Source organism: Patagioenas fasciata, chromosome 13 (assembly GCF_037038585.1).
Source record: "Patagioenas fasciata isolate bPatFas1 chromosome 13, bPatFas1.hap1, whole genome shotgun sequence".
Taxonomy (NCBI): Eukaryota; Metazoa; Chordata; class Aves; order Columbiformes; family Columbidae; genus Patagioenas; species Patagioenas fasciata.
The window spans coordinates 12402751-12418718 of record NC_092532.1 but is presented as its reverse complement, the minus strand read 5'-3'; the positions used below and the strand labels follow the sequence as shown (position 1 = coordinate 12418718).

Here is a 15968-nt window from a genome sequence, read left to right as displayed (position 1 = left end):
AAACTAGCTGAATGGACACATCCAGTTCTTTAGCAAAAACGCTCTGCTCTCTGGTAACTCTCTTGGCCCTATACATTATAAGCTGAAGAATGGTTTACAGCTAAAGTGGGTATGAGATATGGGATGTGTTGTAGCTCCAAGGAGTACAAATCTTTCAGGTACCACATTGGGATGTCTTGCTATCAAACTCAAGGTTAAGATCTTAGCTGGATTTGGAGAGGATATTTTCCTTCCAGTCAGGTTTGCAGGGACTCTTCTTACTATTATTATTATACTCCTGGTTTTCTACGTAGTGTGGAGAAAGATCTGTGTATGTTTATCTGGATTTTTTCTGATAAATTCCCTTGCACAGCACATGATTTGTTTTGCTTTCTTTCTGTGGCTTGTTACAGCTGGGGCATTTTGCCTATACTACATCTTAAATTTGTCATAAACAGTTAGGAAATGTTTGATGGCTGAGGTGGAAATGACTGGTGTGTAGACATCTCTGAATTAGATTTTTGTGCTGGCCTGTGGTTGACTTCAGGCCTTGCAAATCACTGTTCTCATATTGTATGGAAAGGTGCGCTTGTCTTGTCATAAGTCTCAGAAATTGGGGCAGAATATGATCAAATCATCTTTTCTCTACAAAAGTGAGCAATGGTCGTGACATTGCAAAACCGTAGGCATAGATTTTAAAATATGTGTTTTTCTTAACATAAACTTGATGTAAAAAATACCAGACATTGGTCAAAAAATGAATTGAACAGCAGGGAACTTTTTGGAAGGAGCAATTAAGTTTCAGTTCTATCACAAAACCTGAAGTTGCAAAGTTACTTTGCCCTTTTGTCACCTGCAGTGTTGTCTGCCTCTGTGTTTTGGCACGACATACTCAGAAAACTTCATCCATTAGTGTTTCTGACTTGGAGGAAGGAGAAAAAAAAAACAGGTGGAAGAGGTTTTTATTTTGAAATGTCTCCCTTCCCCAAAGGGGTTGAGAATTGAAACTTTATCTCTGAAAATGCTGATTTCCTATTTCATAACTTGTGGCAATTTTTTCTCAATTAAAATAAAGGAATAATGATTAGGGAGTTTAGTCAAAAATCCCACTACCCAGTAATCTGCAAACCAGCATTGCTGAACCCACAGCAATAGGGCAACAAACATTTATTTCCTCAGGGACATTATTAAACAACCTGCATATTTATTATCACAAAATGGAAGCAGGTCCAGGTTTCTAAGGCCACTTCTTTCCTTCTTCCTCCCGAGTTGTAACTCAGACCAGCATATAAATATTTGAGCTAATGTTTCTGTGGAAATATTAAGGATATAAAATTACTAGAAACAAAAGAACATGAAATATCAGAGGGAAGGGATGGCTTGGCAAGGTGATCAGCCTTAAAGGGCAAGATTAATTTATAATCCTTCTAGATTCTGGTGTATGAATACAAATTTACAAACCATGTAGCTTATAACAAACATTGTGTAGCTTTGCAAGTTTACATATGCTACTGTCACTAATGCGAGACAACCTTGAAATTGGATTTTTAGGGATTTTTTTCTTATGAAGAAATAAGATAGTGATAGTGACAAGAAGTTTCTGTACACAAGTGTATATATAAATGTACATAGAAAGTTGGAAAGTGGAGGAATTCCAGCTGTGTGACTAAGCAGAATTCTGGGCAGAATACCCATATATTTTCATGAGGAATTTTTCCCCTTGTTTTGAAATTCTCATAAAAGAGGAGTATAAAAGGGAATGGGGAATGTATTTTGTAATGCCTTTATGATGGCTAGTAAAAAAGACTGACTAATTAGAAAATAATGTGTGATGGCTATCTAGTATTGTAAAGGTTGCTGGGAAATAAGTATGCTTATTTCCCATTTCACATAATATGTCTTTTTTTTTTTTTTTGGTAAGTTTGTAACTATTTTATCAATTTAACTGAGAAAAGAAATAGAATTAAATAACATGTCAGATTCTAGACATTGAGTGAATACAGTAACAGCGGATTAATACAAACTTTAAGTAGCGAAATAGAAGACAGTAAAGATAGAACAGGCCTAGAACGTGAGCAGCTTTTAGTGTTTAAAACAAGAATTGCACAGTGATTTCTGAATGATTGAAACTGTATTTTGCAGTTCTGTATTACCATGGATCATATTTTGTAGTTACGTATTAGTGGCAGGGAATACACCTTGACATTAGGTAAAAGATTGAAACACTTTATGTGCTTTTAGAATTATTGTAAAGGTTTTTATAATATGGCCTTAAACTTCTTGCTTTCTGCCACCCAGGTCATCAGCAGTGAAGGGACAGAGGGAGCAAAGTTCCGTCTCTCTGGTAAGGGAGTAGATCAAGACCCAAAAGGAATTTTCAGAATCAATGAGATCAGTGGGGATGTCTCCGTGACTCGGACCCTTGATAGAGAAGCAATTGCCAATTATGAGGTGAGTAATCATAGCAATAGGATCTCTACCTGTGTCTTGATAGTATATATATATTTTAAATGTGTACTTGCTTTTGAAAGTGCTGCAGTTACTAAATTGCAGCTACTGCCCTATGAAATTTCCAGAAGAACAGGTTGTCCTGTGGAAATGGTAAATGTGTTTATTTTTATATGCAATCGAAACCCTGCTTTCTGCATGTAATTTCTGTCATTTATCTTTAGTAGAAACACTGTCTGAACATCCATTTGATTTGTGAATACAAAATTATGTTCGGACAAAAGGAGGTCTTTTGGGGATGTTGTCACTGAGGTACTACATGGTTATATTTTTTTATTTTGAAGCTGTCAATGGGATATACTATCCAACTCCATTTTTAGTAATGGATACCTTTAATACAGCCAAAGAAGGTTCTGTTAATATGAAAAAGTTAGTGGATACATCTCTGTCAGATGTGTCTGCTACAAAGATTTTACTGAAGATTCCTTTCATCATCAATAAATTAAATGTTTCTCTCCATTGAAATTCTAACAAGTGATCTCTGAAATCTGTAAAATAACTGCACCACAACGTCCTGAAATGCGTAATATAAAGAGAGGCTCTGTTAATTCGTGTTTTCTATCTAGCTCTTGAAATGTGTGGTCAGATAAATTGTGTCTGGCCACTTCAATAGAGATGAGCAGCAGAATTCAAAATGCTCAATGATTAGTACATTTGCACGTTGCCACTTCTGCCACAGCCTGGGAGGCCAACCTCCGTGTCCCGGTGCCGCAGGGAGCGCACTGGTCCAGCCCCGGGGGACACGGGCTCTGGTGACAGTTCTGCCATCCCTGACCCCGCTCTGTTCTGTCTTCTGCTGTGTAGTAATCAATATTTGTATTTTAAGTGCCGTTTCCCTCCTCCTCTGAAAGAGTTCGCCAGTTAGCTGACTAGTCACGCTTGCTCGAACAGCAGTGCTAAAATTTACCATATGTTGGTTTTCAACACTTAAACATCTATTTCTCATCAGGGTTTACAGTGAAATGTAGGTTAACCACTCGCATAGGATTTATGGTAGTTACTGATGTCCTTCTTAAAAGAAAAACATTGCACTTTCTCTTTTTAACACTGTTCCTTGTCTTCATTTAGCAGCTGTTTCTTATTTTATCAGTGGCTTTCCACCTTAATCTGTTCAGTATAAGCCTTGAATTTTTTTTTTTTTTTTAACTGGAAAATCATAGTAGTCTTTTCAGCCTAATGCATCAAACTGCAAATGGCCCTCCTATCTGATCTGGCAAAGTATACACTTAAATTAAGACAAAAACATTTCCCTTGAGAAGCTTTTTAGAAGCAATGCAAATTATGTACAAACAGTGCAGTGTAGTAGATTATCCAGAGGAATGGGAATGTATATCCTAACAGGCTGTAGTGCTTTCTAACCTGTTATATGGCACTCTGCTCAGCATGCTCACTGGCATCCTGTTGTGCAAAATGTAGTTGGAAAGTTCTGTAGGAGAACCCTCAACTCAATTAGTCTGTCTTTGAATTGAGCCCATTGTTTTCCAATAAAGATGTATCATGGTGGCAGGAATGCAGCAGAATTTTTCTCCCTGTTTTCCTTGGTACAACAAAAGATGAATTACCTGGAAGACCTTTGAATTTCTCTCACAAATGTTTTTGTTTGCTGTTTTCGTTTGAGCTTCCCCCTGCCCAGTATTGATGTCCTGAAAGAAAAAGTTCAAAGCAAAGGGCAAACAAGGAAAGAATAGATTTACATGAAAAAGACAAGTTCTTTGCAAGCCATCATACTATCAAGTATATAATCAGTGGTGGGGCAAAGATAAAAAGGTGAAATCTGTTTGTATCCTTCCAGCTGCACAGGGAGCTGTTGTGCATGAGCACTGATTTATTTCCTGTGCTTAGTGCCTATATAATGAAGAGATGAGAATTAAAAAAATGTTAATAGAGCAAAAATAGAGGTTTTGGTGATCATAGTATTTCATAGAACTTCACAGATTTTACCATCTGTGTACCTCAAAATGTTTTAAACTAGCTAAGAATATTTAAACTATTACAAAAGTTTGTTGTTGCTTCTTGCATTGAATGTTTGAAATTCTGCTTTTTGCTGCCTGCTTTCTCCTGGAGGAATATTGAAAGACCTGTAGGAGTTTTTCTATGTATTCATTGCAAGAGAATCATGATTAAATTAGAGGACTGAATGCGACTCAGACAACTGTTGATGGTCTGAGTTAATCCCCTCTTTCTACTCATTATTTTAAAATTATTTTTCATAAATAACAGAAAATATTTTAAAATAGAGTAAATAAATATATATATCTCTCTATATATATCTGTCTGAGGGTCAGGGGTGATTAATTGCCATGGTAATTCTGACCTAATCACCTGCACATTTGGAAATGTTATGGTTTCTACTGAGAAAATGAAACCATAACAGAGGAGGCTGGTGAGACAGCAAGAGTCCAAAAGCCACTACATTGAAATTACCCACTAGTAATTTTTTTTTTTTTTTTTTAATGTGAATGGAAACATGCTCATGAAATGGTCTTTGCCAATGGGAAAGGGTAGATTCTTCTGGTGTTTGTCCTTGTAGCTTTGTGGAGTGGCTCCTTAAAGGTCAGAGAATGTCAGTCAGCTTCAGTTTTAAGTGAAAGCTGTTTCTGAAGAAGAGGATGTGAGGATGTTATGTCCAGCAAAGACAACAAACTATTTTAGAAAAGTGTGTAGTAATTATTTTTTTCTTGTCAAGACATTTGATTCCTGATAGGAATTCTCTGGGTCAGAGTAAACCAGTGGATTTACATAGAATTGGTTTATTTTGGGGCTTTTTACAGCCTGTTGATGAAACTACTAAATGATGTTCTACAGAAGGGGCTTAAGCAGATTATGGGCATATTATTGGATTGTTTCTGGGTTGGCGAGATAAGCAGGTAGCCTGGAGCCCCTATTTAGTGTGAGCAAGAGGTGTTCAGTTGTACAAACATGTTCTCAAAAAATAATGTCTTTGGTTTTCTCTCAAGATTGGAATAAATAAGATTAGTTGGAATTTTCAGACAAAGGCAAATAATTTAGTGGTTATTGACAAGTGTAGATATGTAAAAACAGGTGGAGGAACTTGGTGGGGAGACTCAAGATGGATTTTCTAGTCCAAATCAGTGAGGTACATATCATCCAAAAATTGGTGATGAACTATGCAATCCTGAGTTAGCTTCAGATTCATAGCTACTCTGATTCCAACAGAGCAGAAATATTAGTGAGTTTTCTGTTGCATCTTTTAGCAAAAAAATTAAAATAAACTACAAGTTCTAAAAAGAGCTCAAATAACAGAACTGAAGGATTCCAACGAAGTGGGAAGTCTGGTTGTGCTAAGTGGTGATAAATGACTAGTGCACTGGGAAACAAAGGTTCAAATATAGGGCCAGTGAACACTGGCTGAAAAACAGCGGTTAGGGGGTAAACTGTTAATTAAAATTTGAGTTCATTTTCAAAACCTCACATTTACATAGATAATATATTCATAGGCAGGATGCTCTCCTGCAAGTAAATGCAGGAAGAGTTGCATATATTGATTACCATGAGCAAGATGACAAAAATTGCTAAGTTAAAGAACTGTGTTTTGTTCTTTACTCAAAGCTAGGTAGGCTCAGGAGAAATGTGAACAATATTCCATTTAATTTTTACAGTTCATGCACAAGAATTTGGTTAGGCATTCCTTGGGTACAGGACAAAGCCTGGAGCTGTATAAACTTGTTTCCTATCACTCATCACTACGTGTAACCCCTGAAGCAACAAAATCCAGTTCTGGAACCTTTAAAGCATCAGTGGCAAAGTGCCAACCAGTCAATGGGGGGCTTTCAGTTGGGTCTCAAGATTTACAGGGTGTTGCCATCGTCGATGGGTTTTTTTCATAATCGCTTCCCAAGTGTAAATATGTGTGGAAGAGAACTAATCAGAAAGTGATCCTCTGCAAGCATGAAATGAAGAAGCTTGAGAAAACCATTCAGTGACAGTGTGCAAATTAGAGCTGTGACCAAATTTACCTAGGCAATTTGAACTGTTAATGAAGAGTTAGTTGTAATTATTTTTTAAGTAAAGATCTTTATTTGCTTTAGAAAATACTTAACAAGCAGAGGTGTGAAATCAGTTTCAGCTTTTTTCTAATTACAGATCACACTTCTGTGAAAGGGTGCCTTGCAAATGATAGTGACAGACTGAGACATTGAGAAAACTTACGTTAACAGGACTGAAAGCAAACTGAGAGTATTACCTCTGTGTAGTAGTGTTTCTGTATGTTGGATTATAAGCAGACTGATAACAGGCTAAAGAATTCAGACCAATAACAGCAACAAATCTCTATTGTGAACTGCTTGAGTTACATGAGACTTGTTTCTGTGACTGAGCCAAACATTTAGGATGTTGCTGCAGTCCTGGTGGACTCCACTTCTGTGTTTAATATGGAACAAATAATGGAAATGCTTTCACAATCATGAGGAAAATTAGCTTGGTTGGATGCCAAGGAGTATTTTGTGAGATTTTTTTTCCAAGTACTGGGATGCATTTTTGCAGATACTGAAAGTATTACTGTAGCAAAAAAACTAGAAGTGAACAGCTGTAATTTATCCTGTATGGAAGAACGAATTTGTCTTCTGTGTAAGTCCATTTTAGTGCAGCTACATCCTTTTCAGAATGATTTATCATACCCCGATACTGAGTCTCTGCAATATGCAGTGTGGAGATATATAGACAGCACACAGAAGCATGCCTCTCTTTGAGAAGGAAACCCATGAACTTGCTTCTGACTTCAAGACTGGTCTAAACTGTGTTTTAATCTTGCTAATCTGCACTAGTGGAGTTGTCTGAAGTGTAAGTGATCTGCTGTGTCTTGAGCTGAAACCAGTTGATGGGGAATGTCACTCCTGAGTCATCTCCCACTAATATCCTGAAGGAAGGCACCCAGCCTTCCGTGGGAGGAGGGGTTTGGTCTTGTAGATATAGAAATTTCAGTAAAATGTGCTTGGTTTAATTAAAACATCAGTAATACACAGAGAAAACCCGTTAAAATACTGGTGCTCCCAAACTGCATCTGTTACATCAAAAAAAGCTTGGAATTATGGCAGAATACAAACTATCAAGGAGGAAACCTGGTTATTTAGAAAGGAGAAAAGAAAATTTCACTGAAAAAAAAAGTTCTTGTGCAGCTATTGGATATTAGTATTAATAAGCTAGAAAATTATATAAATGAGCTGTAGTTACATCAAGTGACATACAGCTTAAAGTTCTGGCAGTGAAAAAGACTGCCTTACACAGATATATGTAGAAAGTGTGTGAGATATTTTATGTGTTTTCTTTTCTTTATATTGATATGTTTACTTATGTACTCATTAATGTGTTTACGTGTTGTGGTACCAGGTAAATTCAGAGAACTGTTTTGAATTAATGTCATATTTTGACTACAGAGAGAAATGAAGACTGCCTGAGAAAGTGCCATTAGGTTGTTGCCTATCCCTACATGGACTTTTCAGTAAGCAAGATGCTGATAATGCCTATGCAAACGAGGAAAATGTGAATTCTGAAAATAATGAATTGCTGTAGGTTGCATCTCAAAAAGCATGGGCAGTCTCTTGAAAAAACATTGAATTCCCCGTGTCATGGCTGCACATGAAGGACCCACAGGCTGCTCCACGTCCTGAGGTTGGCACAACTATCTAAATGTAGCACAGAGTCAAGTCTCAGCAGTTGCGCTGCTGTTCACATAGCAGTCACAGGCTATAATTTCTGTAAACCTATGTTAGCACAGCATCCAAAATTGGTCAATTCACAGTTGAAAATCTGTTATACTGGTATTATTCCAATATAGGCATTTTCATAGAGGAAGAAGAAATCAGCTTTAGTTTTATATCAGAATCCCTTCGACTTCAACAAGTCTTGAAGATGCAAAATGCAAAAAGTTCAGATAGTCTACTCTGGGGGTAATGTCACTTTGTTGTAACACTCCTTTCAGAAATTTTCACTGCGGCCAAAAGTTTCGGAGCAGCAAAGTTTGACAAGCTGATGGTGTGTTATGATGTGACCATGCAGGTTCTGTAACCCATAGTGAGCTCCATCGGTGATGCAAATCTCATCCCTCTGCAACACCTTTATTCCAGGGCAACTTCTCAGGGTAGCATCGCTGAGATGCCTTGGATGGATCTGAGGTGCCTGAAATGAGGCTTTGCATGGCTCTTTGTCTCTTGTTAACCAGCGACTGTTGGTGACTGGAATCTCCTGTCCACAAAATGGCATTACACTCCAGAGGACTCTCTGAATCGTATGGAAACTTGTTCTTGGTTCTGACAGTGCTGGCACTGAACTTTGTTTCTGACATAGCTGTTCATGGCTTAGCGCTTCTTTTACTTGTAAAGGGAAAGGGTGAAGTAAATGAATCTGTCAAGCTAAAACCCCCCTTTTTTAATCTAAAAACTAAGAGTGATAGATGAGTAAAAAAAAAATATTGCTTCCTATTCTTCTGTAACAAATTGATTTAGACATAGAAGGCATTTTTTTAGGATGCCATATATTGGAGAAAAACAAGTACTGTTTGTTAAAAGATAATTAGATTTTTTTTTTTCTTCTCCTGTTGAGATTATGAAATGGCACATTTGAGTATTAAGAGATATTTCATGAAACCTAGAAATGCAGTAACAGGAACAAACCCAGGAGAAGCAAAACTCTGAGTCCTTTGACAAGCTCTCTATGGGTAGACCCTGAATTCATGGGGAATGTTTTGGCATTGGTTGTTTACCAAGGTCAAAAACAAGGTGGTCACCATAACTGTTTGCATAAATCAGATATTTAAACATATAAATTTTACACAGAGTCCCATTTCTTAAAATAAGATTTAAATAACTGCTTGCACAGCTGGGATATAAATGAGATTTCCAGGCGCTGGAAATATCTCTCTTTCTCCCAAGGTTAGTTTATGGGATAAAAAGAAAACCTGTCAGGAAACGAAGTTAAAGTTCATGGATTTTTTATGTGTATTCTCCCATTTCGTCTTGGGGGAACAAGATATCTATTTTATATAAACTCCCTAATTTACCATATCTTGTTCATTTTTACTGCAAATAGTCCATTCAATATGTACAGTGGATCTTAATGTTATGAGATATCAGCAGGGTACTGTCATTTATTTCAGAAGCCACGAGCATCCTCATATCATTTGTGTGGAACGCTCACAGAAGTCAACAGTTTTGTTGAAGGGCATATGCTTTATTCTTAGATCTAACTGCTTGCATGGCTTTGGCATTCCTGTGGTTCAACAGCACTGTCGTTTCATTTGTGGGAGGAAGTGAGTGAAGTTTCATGAAAGAGAAAAATCAGCAGAGGTTTGCTCATAGCCTACAACTGTCAAGACATGGTAGTGGGCTTGGAATTCCATGCTAAAAATAAGCCAAACTCCGAACACCAGGTAAAATTAATATTTTCTCATTGAAGAGTGGGAGGTGGAAATGCACAACAGTTAGGAAATAAAGAAAAATTGGATTTTACTGAGACAGTAACAAATGACACAAAATTTGGTTTAGTGGTTGATTTGTTTGTTTGATTGTTTATTGTTGTTATTATTTTCTAACAGAACATCACTCCTGGAAAGAATAATGATGTGTTCACTAAAACAAGAGGAGACTAATTACATTTTTGCCACATTACGTTAATAGTCTGTGAAACTACTTTTGCTATTACATATTAATTGCATTTTAAGGCATTTAAAAGTCATCATGATACTTCTTCACTCTTTACCATGATCAGTTTGTTTGTTTCTTGTCTATTTGTATTACACCAACCCTCAAAATACCTTGCTGACAGCTCACTGTTCTAGGTGCTGCATAAATACCTGGGAAGACACTTTGCCCTTTCCCCAGACCTCATGTTTTCCTGCAGTGAAAGGACAAAGTCTTGCTTTGCAAACGCTCAGAATTGTTCCCAGTGTGTGTGGTGATGGACCCGACAGCAGCTCCACAGGGACCACTGGTGGTTCATGCCTCTCTAGCAAGGGCACGTCAGGGCTGAACGGAGGGGAGGGAAAGGCTGGGGAGCTCCTACACCTGAGCTCTGTTCTACCTGCTGCCTTGTGAATCCCAGTCCCATACAATTTGTCATATTTTTTGTCTGCTGTGCACTCAGATGTGCCTGATTAAGCTAATGTACGCAAAGGCACAGCTTAGATATTTAGAGGAAAAATGGGAACATCTTATTTTTTGGTTGGTAAGGGTCAAACAACTTGCTTAGGAAATCTTTTTCTGCTCAAAAACCTTTCTGGAACCCATTTTGATATATCAGCATTCTGCCAACTAGCCACAGGTTAAGTAGAAACTTAAATCTTGTCTTTATGAATGCTGAGGAGTGTCATGTTTAATCTCTTATTAGGCATATATATATATGTATGTATTTCCTTTTTTTTCTGGAAGATGTGTACCAGTTCTGAGCTTCTTGATCCTTTGCTAGGTGTGCAAAAACATTGCAATGTGGATTTTGAAACAGAGTACCTTTCCTGTCTCTCAAGTCAAAGTCTTGAAGGCATGGCCTTATTCATTACTCTGCAACACTAGAAGCTTTTTCTAGTCCAGTAGTAAATGCAGCATTAATACAGAAGCTTTAGAATTTTGGTTGCATAAAGTTTTGTATCTCTTGTTGCTCTCAATAAAGAAAGAAGTCTGTGTTATTTAGATATTTGGTCAAAATTCAGAATCTTAATGTTCTAATTGTGGGAAATATCTCGATTTAAATGGCTATTTCCTCATCTTGGAAATGTGGGTCCATAACAATCTGTAGTTTCTGTTCTTAAATGAAAACTGAGATATTGTCTGTAATAACTATTCCTTTATATATATATTTTTTGAGAAGTAAGGCAATGAATTCATTATATTTTTTGTCTATAATTTCCTGCCTGCAGCTAGAGGACCTGCTGTCTCTCTTCTGACCTCTTGTTCTTTTTGTACCTGACAAAAATCATATTACCTGTCTTATCCTCTCCTGCAATCTTCTTTCCATTTTCTGCCTTCTCACATTGTTTTTATCCCTTGCACTTTTAACTTCATTCTATAACCTTTCTACTCCCCCGTCTTTATTGATGTTCTCTGTCATTCGCTTACATTTTCCTATACTCTCTGCATTTTCTTATTCAAACATACTGACCTGTTTTATGCTCTTTATAAATAGTGTTGCTAGGGGTATGCATAACCATCATCTAAACGTAAATTTGTTTTATCATTGTATAGAACCTTTCCACTGTCTTTGCGAAAGCTGTGCTGCTTTCTCCATTCTAACCTGGTGTTTTCATACGTAAATCCCTTTACGAACTTGTGTTCTGGAAACCCTTGACTTTAAAGTCATGAACCTTCCTTTTCTTCAGTTTTTGAGAAACAACCTAGTTAGTTAATATGTGATACTAAGAAATGTTGGTAGAAAATTGAGTTTTGTTTCCATTTTAATGCTTTTTAGACTGCATATCTCTTCTGTCAAATTATGGAAATTAATTTAAGTAGTATATGATTGTCTGGAAGTTCCTAGCATTTAGTTTATTAAAAATAATTGTAATACCTAATTTTGTCAACACTGGAATTATGGTCCTTTTGAAAGTGGTCAGCCTCAAAAACTGAGCGGTATCATAGAACACCTGATATAATAAATACTTCTATGACTTCAGAACTGTGGTTTTAATACTTGATCTGTGTAAAATTATTGAGGGTAATGGGCCATAATTTTTAAGCTGTATATGCATATGTTTGTGGCAAATACAATAAACAGGTTTTTATTTTATACGCAGAGGTAAGTTTTAATTAATGTGAAGTGGCATGAAATTTTTGCAGAATGTGTGAACAGAATTTGTATCAAATTAAGAAATAAGCATGCCTCAGTGATTCAGTTTGTGGATTGTGTGTTCCATTGCGTGTGTTTCCCTAACGTCATTAGAGAGAATTAGGCTACAATAGATCACATCATTTAAATATTATGGTTCCAGTTGAATGCACAGTTATCTTCAAAATCCAGTCTTTCTGCTCCTGCTCACTCTGGCACCAAGGTTTAGGAGCCCGAATATGATGCAGTTGTTTCATTGGGTCCCTACTATGGCTTGTTTGTTATGTATTTCTTCCATGTCTGTAAGAGACTTTGAAGAAGTCAGTCTCCATTACTGAAATAATACAAAAATTACTGTGAGCTGGGGGAAAAAAAAAAGTACTTAAAAATCCACTTTCTTGGGTCATCTTCAAAGCTTTTTATTTTTGACTGCTAGATTTTCAGTGCACTGCAGGACTCCTCTCATGAGGTGAGCGATAGTAAATTTTCTATTTTGATCTGTGGAAATTAAATTAGAACCCTTTGTGGGTCACGTCCTCCCCACCCCCAAATTTTTCAGTTGTCTCTCTGTTATCATATTGGTGGCAATGAACTGTTCTTGAGTTGTGTGTCATGGGGGATGGATGCTGCATGAGTATAAATAGAAATCTGTTTTCCTTTTGCATCACAGGTGAACCCTGTAGTGTTTACAAGAAATAAAATAAATGAAACTACATGTTTTGCGAAGATAGTTCTGACTGATAACGTTTACCGATCAAACAACAAAAGACTAATTTATGTAGCAATCCACTTCAAAAAAATACAGCTGCAGCTCAGTATGTTGCATATATGTTTGCGTACAGGTTGCTTTTCTGCTATACTTCGATTAAATACCTACAAATATATCCAAAAGTATATGTCGGTGTATAAACATAAATGTATGATATCAGAAACATTACCATATCCTAACAGATTTATATACAATTACTTTGTCTGTTCCCCTCAAATCTTGCTTCTGTTGCAGTCAAATGGAAATCTTGTTTCCGTGCTTGACAGCATGAAATCTCTAGTACGCTATCATTATTTCTTAATTACTGTATTTTGAAGTTATTTGTAGAGACTTCAGTCACGCTGAACCTCACGCATCCTTCTGTCACCATCTGAAATGTTACCTGTCCTGAGAATCTAAAATATGTCAGAGCTCCAGTGATTGCATGAGAGTTTGAGTGATGCAATGAGTTCCTTTTAATCTGGCTTTTGGGCTGTTTTTTGATCCACATCATCTGAACTTTGGAGTTATTTTGGCAGTTACATATTCATCTCTTTAAAATAAAGGCATGATAGGACTTGATAGGTGGGACTTCAAGAAGAGCACTAACTGTGATGAAACTCATAAAACACATTGTAAACAGAGCAGCAAGAATCTCTGTTTTTCCCTTTATCAGTCTTTTGTAGCGAAGACATTGAAGGGAACAGGTGATTCTTCTGTGTTCACGTTTTTCCTTCTTTAGGTCTTTTCCAATGCATAATAGCAAATGAGTTAGAGAGGTGGAGGGAACTACAGTTACAAAGATTTTGAGACCATTGTGAGAAGAGACTTCTAATAGTATGTAAATTTTACTTGACGTCATTTTGTTAACATGTAAATGATAAAAGTCTTGCGTCTTGCTGTATTTGTCCTGGTTTACTCAGGTCATTAGTAATTATTTCTCAGTTAGACATATTCCTTAAAATGAAGCTGTATTTATGCAGATATCTTTTTTTTTTTTTTCCTAGTAGAGATGTGACTTTTGTTTAAGATTTTTCAACAGGTTATTTGCTTCTGTCAGTTCGCTTTAAACACCATATGTTTAGACTCACATGATAGATGTTTATGTTTTGAGGGACTTTGCTTGTGATTTTTCTTTAGAGGATGGAACAGGTCTCAGTAGCTACTGGCAAAACTCACTGCGCAGGTGTGTGACTAAAAGTATTTGAGGGCAGATACATTAACTGTAATCCTGAGCCTTTGGAAGTTACCCCATGAGGACATTTTTGCTCAATACAGCAGATGCTGGTAAATGTTCTGCTCCAATCTCTCCTGAAGTCCAGCACTAAAATGTAGAGGATCATAAAACAGGCCAGGTGGGACCAGGGGCTTTGGAGTGGGAAAGCACATGAGTAAAATATTGGAGAAAGGGATATGGAGCTAGAAAACCTCTGTATGAAATGGTTATATGCATGAGAGGATTGGATAAACATTAATTATAATTTCTTCGGGTTTTTCTTATTAGCACATGTTATATGGTGTACCCTGCTATGCAGTTGCATTTGCAGTTGAAATTTGAAAATTATAGATAGATCATCTTTGCAGAATTCTTCCCAGGCTCTGCTCAGACATTATTCTTAGTATTTATTCTACATAATGGTAATTCAGATAGCTGAATGCAAGGTACTGAAAATACCTATTATCTATTTAAGGCTCTGTTATTATTTTTATTTCTTAAATGTATTGTATATACATAATACACAGGTGATATGAATACAGAGTACAGATTTTATTTGTAGACGGGAACAAATAAAGCAATATACTGTTGTTATATTTCTGTTAGTTTTAGAAGGTTTAATAGAGTTAAATAACTGAATTATGATTTACTACTTAGAAATTACTAAGAGGGAGGAAAATGATGACAGTTTTAACCTACCGATTTTTCTTATTTTCTGAAACAATTTGTAAAATACTTTCATTTTCCCCTTGCTGGTAGGGAAACCTGGTGCAGAGGACAAAAAATCAGTAAAGAAAGTGTTCTAAAAATAACGTATATATTCCCTAAATGCTATGCAACCTTACTGTATTTTACATTTTCCCCTGTAAAGAGGAGAAAAAAAACATTTGATATGGGAGAATACCCTACTGGCAAGTCATTTTACCTGAGCTGCTAGTTCCCCATGGTCAGTGTGACAAGTGTCCCCCGCTGCTCACAGGGAGAACTGAGTTTCGTTCAACAGCCTTGAGATTCCCAGCTCTGAGAACTTTATTCTCAGCAACTGGAGAGTTTCTTTGGAGAGAGCTGCAATCTCCATCTCTGTCAGAAATCTAGAGTTTCCAATAGAGACTTGGAGAAAAAACAGCAATTTTGGTACTTGTCAGGTCTAAAGGGTTTCTGAGTTCACATCTTGGGGTTCACAAAATTGGTGCTATTGGCTGTGTGGATCTAATGACACTGACCTTATTGAATACTGGATCTGCTGTATGTGAAATTAACGCACAATCTGGTGGTTATGGGCTCTAAGAGGCAGCAACGGATTCTTCAGATATGTAATTTGCTTGTCATTCAGCTTTGCAGAACACAGATGTGCCAGTACAGAAGCAGGAGGCTGTAACTTCATTTGTAACCTTTAATATATTAACAACACATCAATTTGAAAAGCACACTGCATTTTGTCGGGTCTTAAATTGCAAAATTAACATTTGCTATTAATTTTAACCTACTAAGTCACCTAATGATACTGATATTCACTTCCTGTTAAACCTGTTTGCAATTTATATTAGCAATGTATTTATTAAAGAAAATGCTTTAAAGGAATTGAGGTGTTTGAGGATATACATTTAATTTAATTCCATTTCTTTATTGGTAGCTTTGATCAATGCTGTGCTTACTACTTCTACCGCACACTTTGAACTTGTAGATGCCAACATATAAGTAATTTCCCTTGTCAATTCTTGGCTGATCTTCCCAGGCTGAAATATA

The 15968-nt window shown here is 36.7% G+C and overlaps 1 protein-coding gene across 2 annotated transcripts in view; it reads left to right on the top strand.

Moving 5' to 3' along the window:
* CDH13 (cadherin 13) overlaps positions 1 to 15968 on the top strand; it is a 459967-nt gene that overhangs the window by 222861 nt on the left and 221138 nt on the right. For both annotated transcript variants that reach the window (XM_065848060.2, XM_065848059.2), the window contains exon 5: positions 2278 to 2430. In XM_065848060.2, coding sequence (XP_065704132.1) covers positions 2278 to 2430 — 153 coding nt within the window. The remainder of the gene's footprint in view (positions 1 to 2277; positions 2431 to 15968) is intronic.